This window comes from Schistocerca serialis, chromosome 7, assembly GCF_023864345.2.
Source record: "Schistocerca serialis cubense isolate TAMUIC-IGC-003099 chromosome 7, iqSchSeri2.2, whole genome shotgun sequence".
Taxonomy (NCBI): Eukaryota; Metazoa; Arthropoda; class Insecta; order Orthoptera; family Acrididae; genus Schistocerca; species Schistocerca serialis.
In genome coordinates, this window is record NC_064644.1 from 275,473,696 (window position 1) to 275,495,308 (window position 21,613).

General features: G+C 40.5%; 1 protein-coding gene across 2 annotated transcripts in view; it reads right to left on the reverse strand.

The window, feature by feature from the left end:
• Nucleotides 1-21,613, reverse strand: part of LOC126412117 (3'-5' RNA helicase YTHDC2-like) — a 345,826-nt gene that overhangs the window by 72,619 nt on the left and 251,594 nt on the right. For both annotated transcript variants that reach the window (XM_050081554.1, XM_050081552.1), the window contains exons 19-20: nucleotides 20,078-20,328; nucleotides 6,328-6,542 (exon numbers count right to left, since the gene is read on the reverse strand). In XM_050081554.1, the coding sequence (XP_049937511.1) occupies nucleotides 6,328-6,542; nucleotides 20,078-20,328 (466 nt within the window). The remainder of the gene's footprint in view (nucleotides 1-6,327; nucleotides 6,543-20,077; nucleotides 20,329-21,613) is intronic.

Genomic DNA, 21,613 nt, shown 5'->3' on the forward strand with positions numbered 1-21,613 from the left:
ATAGGAATCTTGTATAGTGTTCTAACATTCTTCTATTTTCCCTGGATCTGATCTGTTAGTCTCATTCGTGGGAGGACATATATTGACCATAGCATATATCTTATTTACTCCCAAAAAGTTAAGTCAGGAGTCTAATGGTTTTGGAGCTCAAGACAGTGATGGGTATCAGGATTTGTCTATTGATTATAAACCCAGTGCTGAGTTGACATGCATTCTTCATTACTCTCTTGCCAGGCGTTTCCTTCTGACTCAAAAATTCTTCTGATTTGAACACTACCTCATCTATGTATCTAGTCTCTTTATCACTGTTATACAGATTTTCTGTTTGACCACAGTAGCCGTAATGTGTTTCAATTTTCCAGTTTTGAGGTGAGAAGTAATGTTGAAGGTATCAATGTACGAGGGTGGTTTGAAAAGTTCTTGGAACAGAATAGTAGAAAAGGACTTACATCACTATAACATTTATTATTTTTCAATGTAGTCCCCTTGTAGATTAATGCACTTGGTCCAACGATGTTCCAGTGCCTTGAACCCTACTCGAAAATGAGTTTCCTCCAGGCCTCCAAAATAGTTGTCAACTCCAGCTTTCAATTCTTCATTTGAAGTGAATCTTTGTCTACGAAGAAAAATTTTCAGTTTTGGGAAGAGAGGGAAGTCTCACGGAGCCATATCAGGTGAATAAGGCAGGTGTGGCAACAATTCATACCTTAGTTCGTGTAATTTTGCCAAGGCAGTGTTTTTGATCCAGTGTCAAGAATCGTGGCACCCATCTTGCAGATAATTTTTTTTCATTTGTAATTCTTCAGTTAAAATGTGATATACCCTTTCAGAAGACATCTGGCAAGTGTAAGCAATGTCACGCACTTTCAGTCGGTGATCCTCCATGATCATTCCGTGCACTTTTGCTATCATTTCTGGAGTAGTGACACATCTTGGCCGACCACTGTGTGGATCATCATCTAAGCTCTCCCAACCAAATTTAAATTCATTTGTCCACTTGGCAACAGTTGAATATGAAGGAGCAGAGTCCCCCAGTGTATTCTGGAAATCAGCATGAATGTCCTTTGCTTTCATACCTTTCTTTACAAAGTACTTACTCACTGCACGAATATCGATTTTTTCCATCTTCGCAAATCACTAAGCGGGAACAACAACAGAGCCACATCACTGCCGCAGCTCTCCTCCAAGAGCACTGACATGGCACATGTTTACAGACAAAAGTCCAATGAATATCACATGAACAACTCATTGTGCTAGTGCTGACATCTTGTGGTGATTGTGAGAACTTTTCAAACCACCCTCATATAACACTTTCTTGTTTTTCATGCTCTTGCTTGTTGGTATGGGCTCCACATAATCTGTTCGCTCACTGAGCTCTTTGATAATTTTGGGTTTTTATCACCTATGGTAATGCTCTCTATGAGTGAACTTGCCATCAGGCTGAAGCAAATTATCTATGTTGGAGGTCAATGCATAGGTGTTAACAGGGGTAGCACTGTGGTAGTCAATCCCAGAAGTACCTTGAGATATGACCTGGCTTCTCTTTTATGCCTTCTTTAGGTGCCAACCCTCCTCCTTTCTCTGGGTTTGAGAGTAGCAACAGCAGTTCTCAGTTACTCAGCCCTCTAATAGTCAAACAATGGAAAATCCAGGGTGGAATGAAACAATATTGTGAAAAGGGAAGTTGCTACTCACCATGTAGTGGAGACGCTGAGTCGCAGATGGGCACAACAAAAAGACTGTCACAAATATAGCTTTCGGCCAGTAGGGCCTTCGTCAGAATTAGACAACAAACACACACATACACACTCACGCAAATGCAACTAAACACACACGGCTGCAGTCTCAGGCAATTGAGGTCACACTGTGAGCAGCAGTGATGGGAGTGGCAACTCGGTGAGGGTAAGGAGAAAGTTGGGGCGGGAAGCGGGAGGAATAGTATGGTGGACGGTGAATTACTGTTGGGGAGTGTGGAGGGACAAGGTGGAAAGAGGGTAGGGCAGCTATTTGCAGTCAGGAGGTTGGACGGAGGGAGCGGAGAGGTGGTGAGGGGGGGAGAGAAAGCAGAAAAAGGGAGAAGTAAAAAGACTGGGTGCGATGGAGGAATGGGGGCTGTGTAGTGCTAGAATGGGAACAGAATAGGAGTGGGATGGGAGAGGGCAATGACTAACGAAGGTTGAAACCAGGAGGGTTACAGAACGTAGGATATATTGCAGGGAAAACTCCCACCAAAGCAGGTTTTGGTGGAATGGATTCATATGGCACAGGCTGTGAAGCAGTCATTGAAATGTAGGCTGTCATCTTTGGCAGCGTGCTCCGCAACAGGGTGATCCACTTGTTTCTTGGCCACAGTTTGTCGGTGGCCATTCATGTGGACAGACAGCTTGTTGGTTGTCATGCCCACATAGAATGCAGCACAGTGGTTGCAGCTAAGCTTGTAAATGGACAGGAGCAGGTGGTGGTGGTAGGATGTATAGGACATCTCTTGCATCTAGGTCTATTACAGGGGTATGAGCCATGAGGTAAGGGGTTGGGAGCAGGCGTTGGTAGGGATGGATGAGCATACTGTGTAGGTTCGGTGGACAGCAGACTACCACTGTGGGAGGGGTGGGAAGGATATTGGGCAGCACATTTATCACTTCAGGGCATGGCAATAGACAGTCGAAAGCCTTGCAGAGAATGTAATTCATTTGCTCCAGTCCTGGGTGGTACTGAGTTACGAGGGGAATGCTCGATAGGCACGGGAGATTTGTTTTTGTACAAGGTTGGGAGGATAATTATCCTTCCAGCCACGCAGAACTGGAGTGAATGAATTACATTTTCCGCCAGGCTTCTGACTAACTCTCACCACGCCCTGAAATGAGAAATGTCCTGCCCAATATCCTTCCCACCTCTCCCACAGTGATATTATGCTGTCCACCAAACCTACAGAATATATTCGTCCATCCCTACACAACCCCTGCTCCCAAGCCCTTACACCTCATTGGTCATACCCCTGTAATAGACCTAGATGCAAGATCTGTCCTACACATCCTCCCACCACCACCACCTACTCCAGTACGGTCACAAACATCACCTATCCCGTCAAAGACAGGGTTACCTATGAATCCAGTCATGTGATTTACAAGCTAAGCTGCAACCACTGTGCTGGCTTCTATGTGGGCATGACAACCAAAGTGCTGTCTGTCCACATGAATGGCCACCGACAAACTGTGGCCAAGAAACAAGTGGATCACCCTGTTGCTGAGCGCACTGCCAAAGATGACATCCTTCATTTCAAAGGCTGCTTCGCAGCCTGTGTCATATGGATCCTTCCCACCAATGCCAGCTCTTCTGAATTGCGCAGGTGGGAACTTCCCCTGCAATGTATCATACATTCCCGTAATGCTCCTGGCCTCAACCTTCGTTAGTCATTGTCCTCTCCCATCCTACCCCTTTTCTGTTCCCATTCCAGCAATACAAAGCCCTCATTCTTCCGTCACACCAAGTCTTTTTACTTATCTCCTTTTCTGCTATCCCCTGCCCCCCCCTCCCTCCCTCCATCCAGCATCCCGACTGCACATAGCCGCCCTACCCTCTTTCCACATTGTCCCTCCACACTCCCCAACAGCTCATCACTGTCTGCCACAACTACCCTACTAACACTCCCACTCACCGCCCCAACCTCCTCCTTACCCCCACTGAGTCACCACTCCCATCACGCACTGGTGCTGCTGCTTGCAGTGTGGCCTCAGTTGCCTGAGACTACAGTCATGTGTGTGTGAATTGTGTTTGCATGTGTGTGGTGTGTGTGTTTGTTGTCTAATTGTGACGAAGGCCTTACTGGCCGAAAGCTATATTTGTGACAGTCTTTTTGTTGTGCCTGTCTGAGACTCAGCATCTCCGCTATATGGTGAGTAGCAACTTTCCTTTTCACAATATTGTTTCAGTTCTCTAATAGTCTGAGGAAATAAGCTAATCGTACTTCTCTGTGCGTTCTTGAGTATTTTGTGTGACTCTTTTGTTATTTTAACTTCTTTCACAACAGGATGCATGAATATTGGTTCTATGCTAAAAAAACAGACCTTTCTGACACCAATAACGACAGGGATTTTGCACTGTGTGATGGTGGCCCCCTGTATATTTTCTGTAAGCAGCTCAGTCAACCTATCTTTCCCTCCCTTATTTGGGTGTAGGTCATGTTTAGTATATTCTAATCTCCCAATTGTAGCAACAGGCACTGCCCTGATGTGTGGCTTCATTTCTGCCAGTAGCAGCCTATTCAATGCTGTGTTCACATGGCTCAAAGCATTATTGACCCAGAGCTGGTCATGGCACTGCAGGGCCTGCACAAAACTCACACTTTTGTTTATAATTGTTACTCCTATTGCATTCACATCACCTCTAATCCTGTAATTTCTGTCTTTAACCAGGCTGTTCCCTGCACCACCTACTATGTTTTCTCCATCATCAACAACATCTTAAGGCCCAAAGAATCTACTTTTTAAGTATGTGAAGGTCATTCTCAGCAAACATTTTGGCTAGTGTAAATCCAACATTTGAAACATCTAGTAATTTGTCTGGTACATCACTCAATGTTAAGTTAATGACACTGACACACTTGTGAACTTTAACATGTTTCCCCATCTCCAAGAGCTCAGTAAGAAATCAGATGACAATATGCCAGATCTATGTGAGACGACTCTTAGTTTAGTGTCCAAAGCTGAAACTAAGGAGGAATGTCACTGCCATGAAACTAGTAGTGTGTGGAAACCAAAAATGTCATAGAGACTGAATGTCATGTACTGCCAAATCACTAAATGGTCTTGCTCAACAAAGCACATCAAAAAATGTTCCACATTAAAGTTTAGACCCAGAAAAGCAAGGTAACTATTGTATTCAAGACTTCAAGAATGACATACAAAATGCTGCTTCGCTTACCAAGATAGGCATTTACAGCTGTAGAGGGCTAATGGTCACCCCAAAGTGACCTGTTTGCCATGTCCTCTGGAGACAAGACTGTCAAAAATGGAATTATGTGCCATACAAATAACATCAGCCCCACTCTTTGATTCAATCTCCATATCACTGGAGAGACGGAAAATTAGATTCCTCCCCATTTCAACTAACCCACAAGAATGGTAATGCCTGGGGTGGAACCATGACCAGTGCCCTTAGGGGGAGCAATGGAGGCAGACATCACTGCCATCGGCTCAGTTAGAATTGGTAGCACGGCAGGGACATCTGGAACTTCCACAATTGGAAGCTCTCCACAGTCTATTATCTTCAGTCGCAGTGTGATGATATGCAGCTGGGCACTAAATTGTAGCATAATCTGTGGGTGGTTCTGAAAGATGATGGCCACATGCACACTTTTGTTGGATACAAAATATGTAGCTTTTGTTGTGGGCAGTTACACTTGCTGTGATTGCAGAAACATTCATGAGTGGGAGTCCCATGTTTTTGCTCCAGTTTGTGAATTATCACTATGACAAATACCCCAACTACTGACACAATTTCTGTTTACGTGGTGTCACAATTCTGCCTCAGCTGATGGAGGAGGAATTTCAAACTGCATTCCTTGTGTGACTGTACAGTGGAATCTGCAGATGAAGTCGTTTAGAGAATGATGTTTCTCAAGAATTCACTTTCAGCATCATTGTTAAACACACATTGTGCTGCTCACGCAATTTCAAATGACTAAGCTATGAGAAGATACTCATTTAAACTAGGATCAGATTTCCTAAGAGTACTAGTTCAAACTTCCTGACCGGGAGCTAGATGCACTACCTGACCCCGAATTAAAGATTTGACATAAAATGTTTTACATTTCAAGTGCAGAAAACTTCACTGTCAGCCAATGCGAGACAAAGATCTTTTGTCTTCCCAATATGTGGATCCTATCATCCTTGTGTCTTGAGTTACTTGCCCTTCCTTTTCAACTTTCCTTAATGTATCATTTTCTCTTCCCTAAGGAAGAAACTACTGGTTCCAAAAGGTAGGATTGGTGCACATACTTTTATACATGTTTATCAACAATATTGGCATTTTCCCTTAAGGTAATGACCAGCAATTATGTCATACAGTCAGTATCAAAATTAACATATAATTTTCCTGTGAACATAATAAATACAGTTAAGACATGTTTCATGTGAAATACTATATTAAAAATAAAACCAATCAGAAGCCTGATCAGCAAGTAGATTTCCAAATGACAGTGATGGTAACTGTACATATTAAGTATTAAGGCATATATTCATAAACTAAAATTGATTATAGCACAAGAAAAAAATGAACAAAAATTTATTACAATGGGAAAAAACAAGTTAATTAGGTTTAATGACATACCTGTGACCATGGCTTGGCTGGTGCTCGCATTCGACGCAAGAAAAGAGAATGCCATTTCTGTCTGAGTTGAAGAGCAAGATGAGCAGTCTCTGCATCAATACGGAATACTACCCAGTCATCTAATTTCAAAGTTGTATTCTGGCCTTCTGGCCTGTCTTCTGCTTCACTGTCACTATCAGCTGCACCTCCCAATACTGCATCTCCCCTCACTGCTCCTACAAGCAAGTAATTTCTCAATAACAAAAAGCATAATTTGGATACCTCATGCCGCTGATTAATGTCAGTCAAAATACTTGCAAACACAGATGTAGCTTTTAACACTCAACATAATGATTGTTCTGCCTCACAAGTTATGCTGCAGGAAACTTACTAGAGGAATAGTTTCGACAATGTATTAAGTGCTTTACAGCAGCAAAATTATTGTCTTTTATTTATCCTGACACTTCAATTTATGATAAATGCAGCCTAGTACGGTTTTTCTTTAAAATAATTAGAATTTTAAAAACCTGTTAGTTTCAGATTGATCACATTAAGGGCACATTTTTGCTAAAAAATTTAGGCTTCATCAAAAATATCAAATTAGATGACTTAAATCAACTTATCAATGGCTACTTTCAGAAATCTTCAACTACCCGATGGTTACAAATTGTCACACTTAATCTTCATTGATGTTTGAGCCACATCTGTTCAGAATGGGCAAACAAAAACAAGTATTAAAAATGCACTGTGATCCACCATGGATTTCATGGCACATGAGGAGCGTAAATGAGAAATAACCCATCGAACTTAAAGAATGCCAGCCAGCAGCTGCTACATACCATGGTCCATGGTTAAGTATAGTAATATTTATGTGAACCATTTCTGCTGCCCAATGTTTACATGAGTCTATGGTCTTTGTACCACAGAAAAGTATCTCTGTTCAGAGGATTTGAGACTTAATTAGGGATAAGGGTACAACTTCCATATTCTGTCATTATCTGGGTTGTTGTTGTTGTGGGCTTCAGTCCAGAGACTGGTTGGATGCAGCTCTCCATGCTACTCTAACCTGTGCAATCTTCTTCATCTTCCAGTACCTACTGCAACCTACATCCTTCTGAATCGGCTTAGTGTATTCATCTCTTGGTCTCCCTCTACAATTTTTACCCTCCACGCTGCCCTACAATACCAAACTGCTGATCCCTTTGTAGGGAAGCAGCCTACTCACGCCGTAGTAAATTCACAGCAGTCTTTCCATTGTGTGCCAGCCCGTCCGTTGTAACTAGCTCTGACATTATAAATGTTGCGCAATACTTTAAAAATCAAGCAAATAACCTAAAACATTTCTAGCATGTCAGGAGTAATATTAAATTAATATGTGTTGAATATCAGTTCGATAACTTTAACCATTTTCGAAATTTGGACGTTTTTCTGTAAAAATCATTGGCGCAACAGAAAAGAGCTAGAGACTTCAAAATTTATAATTAGATTCATTTTTCATAATTATTTAATAAAAACAGTACTCTGGATCTCACAAATTAAGATTTTAGTGGAAATTCATGATTTTCTGGTCTTCGTCTTAAAACTTAAGGAAGCAAGATAGATTAAGTAGGCTAATAAATAAGGCTAGGATGTTTATATTTAAGTAGAATGGAGATCCGCTATCATCCCGGGCTTCCCCTCCGCCTTCCTCCCTCCCCCTATCTCCCATGCTCCTGGCATCTCTGCTCTCCCCTATCCCTCTCCCACTCCCCTTCCTCCTCCTCCTCTCTTGGCAGGTGCCCGGACTCGCACACGCTCAGTGAACATTCGCACGCCGGAGATCATCGCCATCAGTGTCTCGTGTGTGTGCCTTCGTCTGCGTTTAGTGTTCTTTCGTCGTCACGCCTCCACTGTTCACGTGTGCCGTCGCCGTCGTCCGTCTTCTGTGCGCCGTGTCAACAAGTGTTAGTGTTTTTTTTTTTTCGTCCAGCGTGAACGGCTTTATGTTTATTGTTTTTGTATCTACATTTTTTGCCCGCCATTTTTATTGTATTGTCTGTGTCACCTATAAATCGTATTATTGTACCCCTTAAGGCTGAAGAGCAGCGTATTATGCTGCTGCCAGCCCACCTTGTATGAGGTGCTTAAAATTACAATAAAGGAAAAAAAAAAAAAAAAAAAAAAAACAACCCGCTAGCACCATAAGGATGTGAGAAGTTACATTTGAATACCTATAAAACTATAGCGATAGCGTATCTCCAAAGGGCCAGTTCAGAGCTCGTCTACTGCGTGCAGTGTAATTAAATTAATTCTCTCGCCCAAAATATTTAACTTAGCCACGTAAAAATTTTATTATCAATACTTACCTGCGTGCTGAATTCACATTTAAATTAAGAGCTTCATCGGCCATCAGCAAGAGAAGCTAGGATTTATTAGGTAACTTAAAGTGGTGCATTACCAGCCCAGCGGCTAGTCGGGAGAGCCGATTTGATCAGGCGTTCCCTTAGCCGTCCGCACCGCGGCTTTATATATAAGAACGTTGCGCGAGGAAGCAAGGTCCCAGTTCTCTCCAGACACTGAATAGCACGTCATCTGTGTTGGGAGTCGCGTCGCGTCGCGTCGGTATCATTGCTACAAACAGCCTCGGATGCCGTATTAAGTTACTCGAGATATGTGTAACCATGAAATCATTTGCGAGTGAAGTGTTAATTCTGGGTTGACTTTAATTATCGATCTTCAGTTTGCGTATTGTCATATTTTCACGTGCCACTGCGGGACAAACATTCTACCATTATTTAGCGTGGCGTTTGATGAACATTATCATCAAATTATGGCGAGCATTCATTTAAACAGTTAATTCGGACAATTATAGTGGCATCAGCGCATTAGACTCTGAACTGCTCTGTTAGTTAGATTGTGTGGATTCTTTTGTTTTCATCTGTGACTTTCAGAATACAGAACTCTTTTTTTTCATGACCGTTTTTTATTAGAAATCCCAGGCAATCTCCTAATTCCTCAGAGCTATAAGCTGTAACTATAAGTGTATTCTCAGATGAAGTGGGCACTAGGAATTCTAATTACAGGCTTCATGTTTTGCTAATCACTTTCTGGTTGCCAATATTGTAGTTAGAAAGCCAGTGTTGAGAACGGCGAAAGACGGCATAAATAACATTCTAAATAATAGGAACTGGTTTAACATTCTACAAAACTAACTTTTATATAAACAACATAAAATTGATAAAAATTCTATCCGCCGCCCAACACCTTGATGCCTCAGAATGTGTCCTACCAACCGCACCCTTCTTTTAGTCAGGTTGTGACACAAATTCCTCTTCTCCCCAATTCTGTTCACTACCTCCTCATCAGTTATGTGATCTACCCAGCTAAACTTCAGCATTCTTCTGTAGCACCACATTTCGAAAGCTTCTATTCTCTTCTTGCCTCAACTATTTAGCGTCCACGTTTCACTTCCATACATGGCTACAATCCATACAAATACTTTCAGAAACAACTTTCTGACGCTTAAATCTATACGCAATGTTAACAAATTTCTCTTTGTCAGAAACGCTTTCCTTGCCATTGCCAGTCTACATTTTATATCCTCTCTACTTCGACCATCATCAGTTATTTTGCTCCTCAAATAGCAAAACTCATTTACTACTTTAAGCGTTTCATTCCCTAATCTAATTCCCTCAGCATCACCTGATTTAATTTGACTACATTCCATTATCCTCGTTTTGCTTTTGTTGATGTTCATCTTATATCCTCCTTTCAAGACACTGTCCATTCCATTCAGCTGCTCTTCCAGGTCCTTTGCTGTCTCTGACAGAATTACAATGTCATTGACGTACCTCAAAGTTTTTATTTCTTCTCCATGGATTTTAATTCCTACTCTGTATTTTCCTTTTGTTTCCTTTACTGCATGCTCAATATACAGACTGAATAACATCGGGGATAGGCTACAACCCTGTTTCATTCACTTCCCAACCACTACTTCCCTTTGATGCCCCTCGACTCTTATAACTGCCATCCGGTTCCTGTACAAATAGCCTTTTGCTCCCTGTATTTTACCCCTGCTACCTTCAGAATTTGAAAGAGAGTATTGCAGTCAACATTGTCAAAAGCTTTAAGTCTACAAATGATAGAAATATACGTTTGCCTTTCCTTAATCTATTTTCTATGATAAGTCTCCACGTGTCACCAGTTTTTCCACTCATTTGTAAATAATTCGTGTTAGTGTTTTGCAGCCGTGGCTTATTAAACTGATAGTTCGATAATTTTCACATCTGTCAACACATGCTTTCTTTGGGACTGGAATTATTATATTCTTCTTGAAGTCTGAGGGTATTTCGCCTGTCTCATACATCATTCTCACCAGATGGTACAGTTTTAACAGGGCTGACTCTCCCAAGGCTATCAGTAGTTCTAATGGCATGTTGTCTACTCCCGGGGGCTTTGTTTTGACTTAGGTCTTTCAGTGCTCTGTCAAACTCTTCACACAGTATCATATCTCCCATTTCACCTTCATCTACATCCCCTTCCATTTTCATAATATTGTCCTCAAGAAGATCGCCCTTGTATAGACCCTCTATATACTCCTTCCACCTTTCTGCTTTTCCTTCTTTGCTTAGAACTGGGTTTCCATCTGAGCTCTTGATATTCATACAAGTGGTTCTCTTTTCTCCAGAGGTCTCTTTAATTTTCCTGTAGGCAGTATCTATTTTACCCCAAGTGATATACACCTCTACAACCTTACATCTGTCCTCTAGCCATCCCTGCTTAGCTATTTTGCACTTCCTGTCAATCTCATTTTTGAGACGTTTGTATGCCTTTTTGCCTGCTTCACTTACTGCATTTTTATATTTTCTCTTTTCATAAATTAAATACAATATCTCTTCTGTTACCCAAGGATTTCTATTAGCCCTCATCTTTTTACCTACTTGAGCCTCTGATGCCTTCACTATTTCATCCCTCAAAGCAAACCATTCTTCTTCTACTGTATTTCTTTCCCCCATTCTTGACAATTGTTCCCTAATGCTCTCCCTGAAACTGTCTACAACCTCTGGTTCTGTCAGTTTATCCAGGTCCCATCTCCTTAAATTCCCATCTTTTTGCAGTTTCTTCAGTTTTAATCTACAGTTCATAAACAACAGACTGTGCTCAGAGTCCACATCTACCCATGGAAATGTCTTACAATTTAAAACCTGGTTCCTAAATCTCTGTCTTACCATTATATAAACTATCTGAAACCTTCCAGTATCTTCAGGCTTCTTCCATGTATACAACCTTCTTTCATGATTCTTGAACCAAGTGTTAGCTATGATTAAGTTACGCTCTATGCAAAATTCTACTAGGCGGCTTCCTCTTTCATTTCTTACCCCCATTCACATACTACATTTCCTTCTCTTCCTTTTCCTTCTATCGAATTCCAGTCACCCATGACTATTAAATTTTCGTCTCCCTTCACTATCTGAATAATTTCTTTTATCTCATCATACATTTCACCAATCTCTTCGTCATCTGCAGAGCTAGTTGGCATATAAACTTGTACTACTGTGGTAGGCGTGGGCTTCGTATCTATCTTGGCCACAATAATGTGTTCACTACACTGTTTGTAGTAGCTTACCCGCATTCCTATTTTTTTATTCATTTTTAAACCTACTCCTGCGTTACCCCTATTTGATTTTGTATTTATAACCCTGTATTCACCTGACCCCCAGATCTGGGTTAAAGGCACATAACAGCAACATGATTACAGTGTCCAAGTCCAACAGCATATGATACTCAGTTTTAATTAAAATAGGCAAAAAATAATAAATTAATGAAAGTAACAGAAAAGAGAGTAAACAGATTTAAAATAGTATACAGATGTTCATAATGGAAAGAACTGGTTAAACCAAGTTTATGATCAAGTATGGATTTCTTTCTCAAAACTCTGCATAAAAACTGGAGGGTGAATATAAATTATGTACTATGCTCTTATTGGAAACTAGTGTACGCTTACCACATGCCATGAAAAATAGTCATACACCATAAATGTATCACAGTGGTGGGCCCTCTTGTCATAGAAGGAGTCTATGGGACATGGATATTTGCTTATCTAAAGGCAAGTTAACAGCATTTCATGTTAAGACTCAGGCTCAAAGGAGTTGCATTATAATTGCCAGTCAGTATGTTTCATTGACAGCAGCTTGGTACTCTCATTTCCAGCAAATCATCCTACCAATGTGGGAATGCTGCGTTACACTTCAAGTAGATATTGGATAGACCTCCTTGGCTGATGTGCTCCCATTTCATTTGCCTTAATTTCCATATACACCGGTATACAGTACAGTAACACCACTTTTCTCAGTCTCTGTAGGAAAAAATTATTGAGTGGAGTGGATTGGTTTCTCAATTCGGAACATGCCCTGTATGGGTTGATGTGAACTAGAGACATGGAGTTAGTGAAGGAAATTCTCAGCCTGAATACAACCTACCTGCTCCTGAGCTATCGAGTTTGGATGTACCTCTGTGCACCAACCAGTGAATTTATGCTGCAAGTAGAACTAGAGGAGCAATAACAGAAGAATCAAAAGTGTTACTGTCCTTAATCAGTATAGACTGGCATACAACTGCTTGGCTAGTGTAAAATGCTATAAACTAACAATTTGAAAACAAAATCTGAGTACTTGGTTTTCAGTATTAACTAGTTGTGCTTTACTCTAGGTCTTATATTTAACCCTGGAGGCAGTCAGCTCCAATTTTAACATTTGGTCTATGTGACGTGCCTTTACATTACACTATGTTAGGACTCAAATTGCTTCCTAGCATTTGGATCATTTTCAAAAGACATTATTTTGGGTGTTGTAATATCTTAGACAGTGTATCAGATACTACAATATTGAATTATGCCTTATATTGGACACTACAATACTGTTTGCCATGTATCGGGTACTCCAACAGAAGTTTGTATGCTGCACTGTCAGCAAATAATAGCCATAAATGGAGGAATACAATCATAATACTACCTTAAACACTTATACTAATATAATTTTAGAGTATTCAATGTATAAATTTTCACAGATTAGTTTAAAATTCTGGTGCACAGTAATTACAACCATGTTTGCGACATCTGTATTTCTAAACATAATATACAGAGAAGCAATTTAACTATGGCTGATACTTGATTTATGTCGACAACAACCACATTTCATGTAAGACATCGAAAATCAATGGTTTGTAGGGTTGAAGGGACCAGACTACAAAGGCAATCAGTCTTGAAAAGCAATCCAAACTATTAAAGAATACAAACTGATATATAGTATGACAAAACATTTACCATACAACATTAAATATTTGTAAAAAGTCATTACCTTTCAATAATTTATAGCTCACTGAAAAGCCTAAAGGAACACAATGTATTTCAAAACATGTCAAAGCTGTAGAGCTGGGATAAAATCCGAGTATTGAAAAAGTAAATTGTGTCTCAAACTGAAATTCTAAAACACACTTAATTCTCACATAACTGTCACTAACATCCTATTTGGATTTCTGTAACATTAACACAACATATAAAACCAGGATGGTCCTTTTCAGAGAAAAATCAATCATAAAATGTAATTTAAACAATGGAAAATCCAGAATGGATATCCGAGTCCAGCCAGAGGCAGAGGTCATGTGTACATGAATTGCATTTGCGTGAACATGTGTGTTTTTTTGTCTATTTCAGCAGAAAGCCTTCTCGCCGAAAGCATATGTCTTCAGCAGTCTTTTTGTTGAGCCTCTCTGTGATTCAACATCTCTACTATACTACTATACACCGATCAACCAGACAATATGACCACCTAGCAAACAGACGGTATGTCCACTTGGGTGTGGATAACAGCAGTGAAGCATCATAGCATGGAAGCAATGAGGCCTTGATAGGTTGTCAGAGGGTGTTGGGACCACATCCGCACACACGAGTCCCCTAATTCCCATAAATTCAAGTGAGAGGGGCAATGAGTCTGACACTGTGTTCAATGACATCTCAGATGTGTTCGATTGTTTTCACATCTGGCAAGCCAGGGGACCAGCACTTCAACTGGAACCCATCACTGTGTTCCTTAAACCACTCCATCACACTTCTGGCTTTGTAACAAGTCACATTATCTTGCCGAAAAACGCTACTGCCTTCGGGAAACATGATTGTCACGAAGGGGTGAATGTCATCTGCAACAAGTGTACGATACTTCTTGGCCATTACAGTGCATGGCAGGAGCTCCACTGGACCCATGGGTGCCCATGTGAATCTTCCCCAGAGCATAATGGAGCCACTCCTAGCTTCTCTCCGTCCAGCAGTAAGGTATCAAGGTGCTGTTCCCCTTAAAGACGACAGATTTTTGCCCTCCCATCGGCATAACAAAGAAGGAATAAGGATTCATCAGACCACCAACATCCAATGCCAATGGTCATGTATCCATTTCAGCCATAACTGCCAATGTCATGGTTAGCTTTGGCACATGGCTTGTTGGATGCGGAGGCCAATCATCAGGAGTGTTTGGTACACTGTGTGTTCAGAGACAGTTCTTCTCTGTACAGCATTTAAGTCCAATGTTAGTTTCGCCACAGTTTGCCGCCTATCCTATTTTACCAGTCTGCCCAGCCTACGACGTCTGACATCTGTAATGAGGGATGGTCCCCCAACTCCACAACATCTGGATGTGGTTTCACCATGTGTTGGACACACTCACCACAGCACTCCTCGAACCCCCGACAAATCGTGCAGTTTCCAAAATGCTCATGCCTAGCCTCTGGGCCATCACAAGCTGCCCTCAGTCAAACTCAGAAAGATAATGTACCTTCCTGATTCTACACAAGGACAGCACGATCGCAGATACTACATGCACCGTGCATGCGTCTGACAAGCAGTGATTCCTCACCAGGTGACGCTGCTATCATCTGAACGGGTTTATATCGATAAGAAGTCGGTGGTCATAATATTCCCTGAACTGTTGCGAACAGGAATGCTAAGTTGTATTTCTGTAGAATACAGTCATTATGAAGAAGTGGAAGTATTACGTAAAATTAACACCTGTAGAATATTTAACATAAATTTGAAATATTATCAGAACCTGCCTAAAGAAGTTACAATATAAAAGTTGTACAGACTTTGGAGAAAGTGTGACATGTTTGTCGCGACCTATCCTAGAACTTTTATCTGTCACTTATCACTTCTTTTACCTGTAGCAATTTCTGTTAACGTGAAAACTATCCAGCTGCAATACTGTCCCTCTATAACTGGATAGTTAAGTCAGAGTAAGGGTAGAGGAAGGCAAGGACATATCATCACCAATGGTCCATGCCTATTACAGAACTGTGGTGTTCAAATTGACCTGCTTGATGACAGCTTTTATCTGCTAAGGCTACACTCCACACACATACTTTCAGAAAGGACTTTATAAGATTTAAATGCTAACAAATCTTTTTTCAGAAATGCTTTTCTCGCAACTTCCAGTCTGCCTTTTTTATCCTCTTTACTAAAGCTATTAGCAGTTATTCTGCTGCTCAAAGAGCAAAACTCACTATTGCTTTTAGAGTGTCATTTCCTAATCTAATTCTCCTAGCATCATCTGACTTAATTTTAATACACTCCACTGCACTTGCTTTAGTGTTGTTGATGTTTATCTTATAACCTCTTTTCCAGAAACCATCATTTCCGTTCAACTGATCTTCAAAGTCCTTTGCTAACACTGATAGATTTACCATGTCATTAGCAAACGAGGAATGGAGGTGTCCCCCCCCCCCCCCTCTCTGTCCACCTCCTCCACTCCCCACTTCTGTCAATCTCCTCCTGTCCCTATCTCTGAACAAGTGCTCCCACCCCCCTCTCTGTCCATCTGCTCCTTCCCTCCCAGTTCATGTCCTCCTGCCCCCCCCCCCCCCCCCCCCAAATCCATCTCCAACTCTTCCCTTTCTCTGTCAATTCCCCCCTTGCCCTTCCTTGTCCATCACCTCCACTCTATATCCTACTTCTCGCTCTCTGTCTGCCGATTTCTTCCTCCCTACATTCTCTCTCCACATTAACCCCTCCCCCCAGTAGGTTGCTGGTTCTTGCACCCACAGTATTTCTATCCAGGTACCAAAGTTGGCTGAAACTGACTCACGGGTTTAAAAGGAACTTCTTGCTCACAGCTTTGCCCGCATACACGTCACATGTATTAACCATATTTCACACAAACCCGTACACAAATTTCTCCGGTATCTCTAGTGTATTTCGCCTTTGTCATACAATATGTATCGATGTTTTTCTTCATCTGTATCTCTAGTGTATTTTGCCTTTGTCATACAATATGTATCAATCTTTTTCTCCAATCTCTTCATCATATGTGGAGTCAGAAGACATATAAATCTGTATTGCTTTGGTGGGTATTGGCTTTGTGACTGTCTTGGCTGTTAAGATTCGTTCATTACGCTGTTCATAACAGTTCACCCTTATTTTTATTTTCATATTCATCATAGGCCTACTTCTCTATTATCTGTGTTTGATTTCGTGCTGATAACCTTGTATTCAATCGATCACAAACACTATTCTTCTACCACCAAAAGTCACTTATAGCCCACTGTACCTTATTTCAACCTATCAGCTTACCCAATTAAGAGAAACAACATACCATAGTCAAGGGCAGATCAGTGAATCATTTGAACTGTTGCCCTTGTAAATACAGAAAAGGCTTCTGCCCCCCTCACCCTTCAGATACGCCACTGATGTAGTTACAGTCATAGCAGCACAGTTACAGTTGAGGCGTGCAAGCCCCCCCCCCCCCCCCCCCCCCCCCCCCCCCCCCCCCCCCATTGTAAGCAAGGTTCATAGTTTGTTGGAAGACTGCCTTCCACATAGAACCAAAATTTATAAGAATTTTCCGATAATTTCTGAAAATAGTATGTTGCTACAATAATTATTGAAAATAGTATGTATTGCCTTTCAGGGTGTCAATTAATTTCAATTACCATATGCATGATGTTACAGTCTGTCTTGTCCCTATTCTGCAGCACATCTGTTTTTGCGAAAGTTTTGTATACTAATAAAAAATTTTCCTTGGTGGAAGAACAGGAATGTGATACACTAAGCGTCTACATAAAATCTGGAGGAGAGGCCAGCAACTCTGCTTTTCAAAACTGATGCCAACAGAGAAAGAGAGGTGGGATCACCCTTTCCCTTCCTTATTTTTGTCCACGAATGTCCTAGGAAGAGGATAAAGCAGCAGGATACATTACTGAATACTTCCCAGTGACAGCAAATTAAGTTAACCAAATAACATTTGTTCCTACCAGTCGATCAGTAATTTGTCTGAATAGAACTGTAAATTCAGTATATGTTCATTGTAGGAATTTAATGTTTCTAGTTTCTGAAACTTGCTGGCACATTAAAACTGTGTGCTGGACTAGGACTTGAACCTTGCCTTTTTCATACAAAGCTCTTAACACAAAAGTAATCCAAGCACAGTTCACAACGCACCTTCACAGCTTCAATGCTGACAATAATTCTTTCCCACTTTACAGAAGCTATCTTGCATATCTTACTGGACTATCATTCCTTGTAGAAAGGATATCACAGAGAAACATCTGGAAACTTTACGTTTCTGTGTAGTTTGGAAAATTGGAGAGGTACTGGCCTAAATGAAGTGAAGTCAGGTCATGAGTTGTATCTGACTAGCTCAAGCAGTAAAAGCACCGCTAGTCACAGGCAATGTTCTGGTTTAAGTCTGGGTGTATCACACAATTTCAATCTGCCACGAAGTTACAAAATAGTGAACTCTCCAGGGTAGAATGAAAGATTCATTTTTAATTTATTTTTTTAGATATGACACGTCTACCTGAATGTTGGTTTTAATGAACATATAGAATTTTTAACATGTTTTTGTAACCATTGCTAAGTCAGTGATCACTGTTATATCTGTATGTCAATCCACTAATCGATGAATATCCTGAAAAGATCAGTCCAAATGATATGTTTTGGACAGTATAAAAAAGAAAGCAACTGGTACAGTTGCACAGGTTCATATCCTACTGGCAAAATTGTAATACTTACAATCTATTTTGGTATATTAAGAATTTACATCCACCTGTTGTGAACTGACTAGAGAATACAATGCTGAAACAAAAATCTTCTCCAAAGTTTTCAGTTACTTCTATAGATGAGTTGTGATAGATGGATACAAGAACACTATCAAGACTATCCTTGAATGTTAACCTTTTCCCAACAGTTTCACGAGGAGGTTCAACTTCTGCTTCAGTGGATTTTAGTTTCTTATTTACTGCAATAAACACAGGGGCTGGACAAAAATATGGAAACACCACACACATAACTGTTGGTATTCAACAAAGCTTCCAGTCACCTCAGAATGGATAACTACAGTATGGCTTTCAAAGGAATCTTATACCATTCCTCTTGCAAAATGGGGGCAAGTTCAGGTAACGATGATGGGAACGAACAGCAATCAAAAACTTTTCTTTCCCAAGTAGACCACAAGCTCAATTACAATGAGATCTGGTGACTATGGTGGTCAGGGAGATGTGACAAATCATCATTGTGCCCACAAAACCAGCCCTGCACAATGTGAGCTGTGTGTACAGAGGCCCCATTGTTTTGGAACACAGTTTCACAATTGATGGAACGAACACTGTACCATGGAATGGACTTGACCAGTAATCAGCCAAAATGGTCATATAATTCTTGGCAGTAATGTGACCTTGCAGAATTATATGATTGCTACAGGTGAATATTATTAATTAAAGTGGTTATTTATAATTTTAGAGTTAAAGTATAAAGTTGTGTTGTGATATGTTAAAGATTTTTGAAGCTATTTTATGACTCTCTAAATTTAAATAATACACCAGGATTAGATACTAACCACAGGGCCCATGGAATACCACAATATGACTGCCCTAATCATCATCAAATATCCACCATGTCTCATTCTTGGACTGTAAACAAGTCTCGTACGACCAAATGAAATCCTTCCATCACTCCCCAGCCCAGGTTTTATGACTTCAGTACCATGTTTTCCCATTGTGGGCATTCACATCACTAATGTGTGGTTTTGGAATTCCAGCTTGTCTTGCAATTCCCTATTTATGGAGCTCCTTTCATGTTGTCTTAGTGATGACAGTTGTTTTGGAATTCCAGCTTGTCCCACAATCCTCTGTTTTGGAGGTCACTTCATGTTGATTTGGTGATGGCACAATTTGTGAGTGTGACACACTATTCTGCAGTGACTTTTGCAGCTGTCATCCTCTTATTTTTTGTCACAATCCTCTAGAATGACCAACTGTCATAATCAGTCAACACACACTTCCATCCACATTGTGACTTAGTAGATGTTTTTCTGTTTTCCCTGTATAAAGTATAAACCTTTGATATAGTGCCTCTTGAAACATCAAACACTTCAACTACCTTGCTTACAGAAGCAGCCACCATACAAGCACAACACTTTTCTGACCATGAATGACAATTGTAACATAATGAGGATACTACACGGATGCAGTAGTCAAAAGTGCAACACACAGATTTGGCTATCATCTGCATTTCTGTTAAGATTCAGTTCTCATTGTTTTTCCATATGTTTGCCCACCCCTTTTACATCACTTTCTTTTCAACATGTCCAGTCTTATTTCCATTGCTTCTCAGATTATCCATGTGAATGGAATTACACAGTTAATAATGCTGATGCTACTTAATTTGGTGATCAGGTACAAAATATGTGTGAAGCAAAATATAAGCATCAGAGCTTACTTGACTGCAATACCTGCCTAATCTCATGACACTTACCTTCAACTTCAGATATGGCATCAAGTGGCATACGAGCAGGTCCAGCAAACAATACAACAGTTACAGGTGTCACAAGTGTGCAACAGCGAACATGACAGTATCTGCCTGTACGACTTATTTCTTCATACAAAAGCCAATCTGATGGAAGTGCCTCCACTGTTGCTGTATGTGAAGCTGCTACAGATGTTCTTGGGCTCTTCGGACATTCACGTAACACTGATGATGGATGAAACATCACACAGAACTCCTTCCTGCAAAATGGGTTCAAAACACAAGTACTTGAGAGCAGAAATAATAATACTGATCATAATGAAGTACAAAATTTTTAAGGTATTGTTTATAAATATGTCTTCTAGGATTCCAGATAATCCACATCCTATGCCCAATTCAAAAAATGAAAATAAAAATAACTATATAATAAAAGTAAGCTAAGTGATTTTGTTAGATGGGTAACTCTCCCTCCTCTATTAACAATTACTTCAGTATATTTTGTCAAATGATTTCTGTGACTTTAAATGCGAACATTTTTAGGTTAGGCTTTACCGTGACTGTTACTGACATTAAATGAAACAACAAGTTTACTGTTACCAGTCACCGTTTTATAAGATTGGCCAGTTTTTTCTTCTGTGTAGCTTTCGTTTTCTGTACGATGAAATCGGTGTAATCTTTGACTTTTTTGGTTATGGAATCATATTCTAATCTATGAAGCAACTTTCCCAACTGTAATTCTGCATTATAAAGCTGTGTATTGAACTTTTGTTTTTTAATATAAAGTTCTTTCAGTTCATTTTTCACCCAGAGTTTTCGTGCGATCTCCAGTGTTTTCTTCACAGTTGTTGTGTTTGTTTTGATGTCAATCTTGACATAATTTGGGATGACGTTATTCTTGAGACAATTCCTATTGAAGTGTATGTGTTGTGTCATCATTGCGACCTTTTCTGCACTGTTCTTGTACTCGAAAATAGCCTTGATTGCCTGACTGGGCAGACTAACTTTAAATGCGAACATTTTTAGGTTAGGCTTTACCGTGACTGTTACTGACATTAAATGAAACAACAAGTTTACTGTTACCAGTCACCAGTCACGGTAAAGCCTAACCTAAAAATGTAAAAAAATGTAAAAATGTCACCGTTAAACGGTGACTGGTAACAGTAAACTTGTTCTACATCTACATCTACATCTACATCCATACTCCGCAAGCCACCTGACGGTGTGTGGCGGAGGGTACCTTGAGTACCTCTATCGGTTCTCCCTTCTATTCCAGTCTTGTATTGTTCGTGGAAAGAAGGATTGTCGGTATGCCTCTGTGTGGGCTCTAATCTCTCTGATTTTATCCTCATGTTCTCTTCGCGAGATATACGTAGGAGGGAGCAATATACTGCTTGACTCTTCGGTGAAGGTGTGTTCTCGAAACTTTGACAAAAGCCCGTACCGAGCTACTGAGCGTCTCTCCTGCAGAGTCTTCCACTGGAGTTTATCTATCATCTCTGTAACGCTTTCGCGATTACTAAATGATCCTGTAATGAAGCGTGCTGC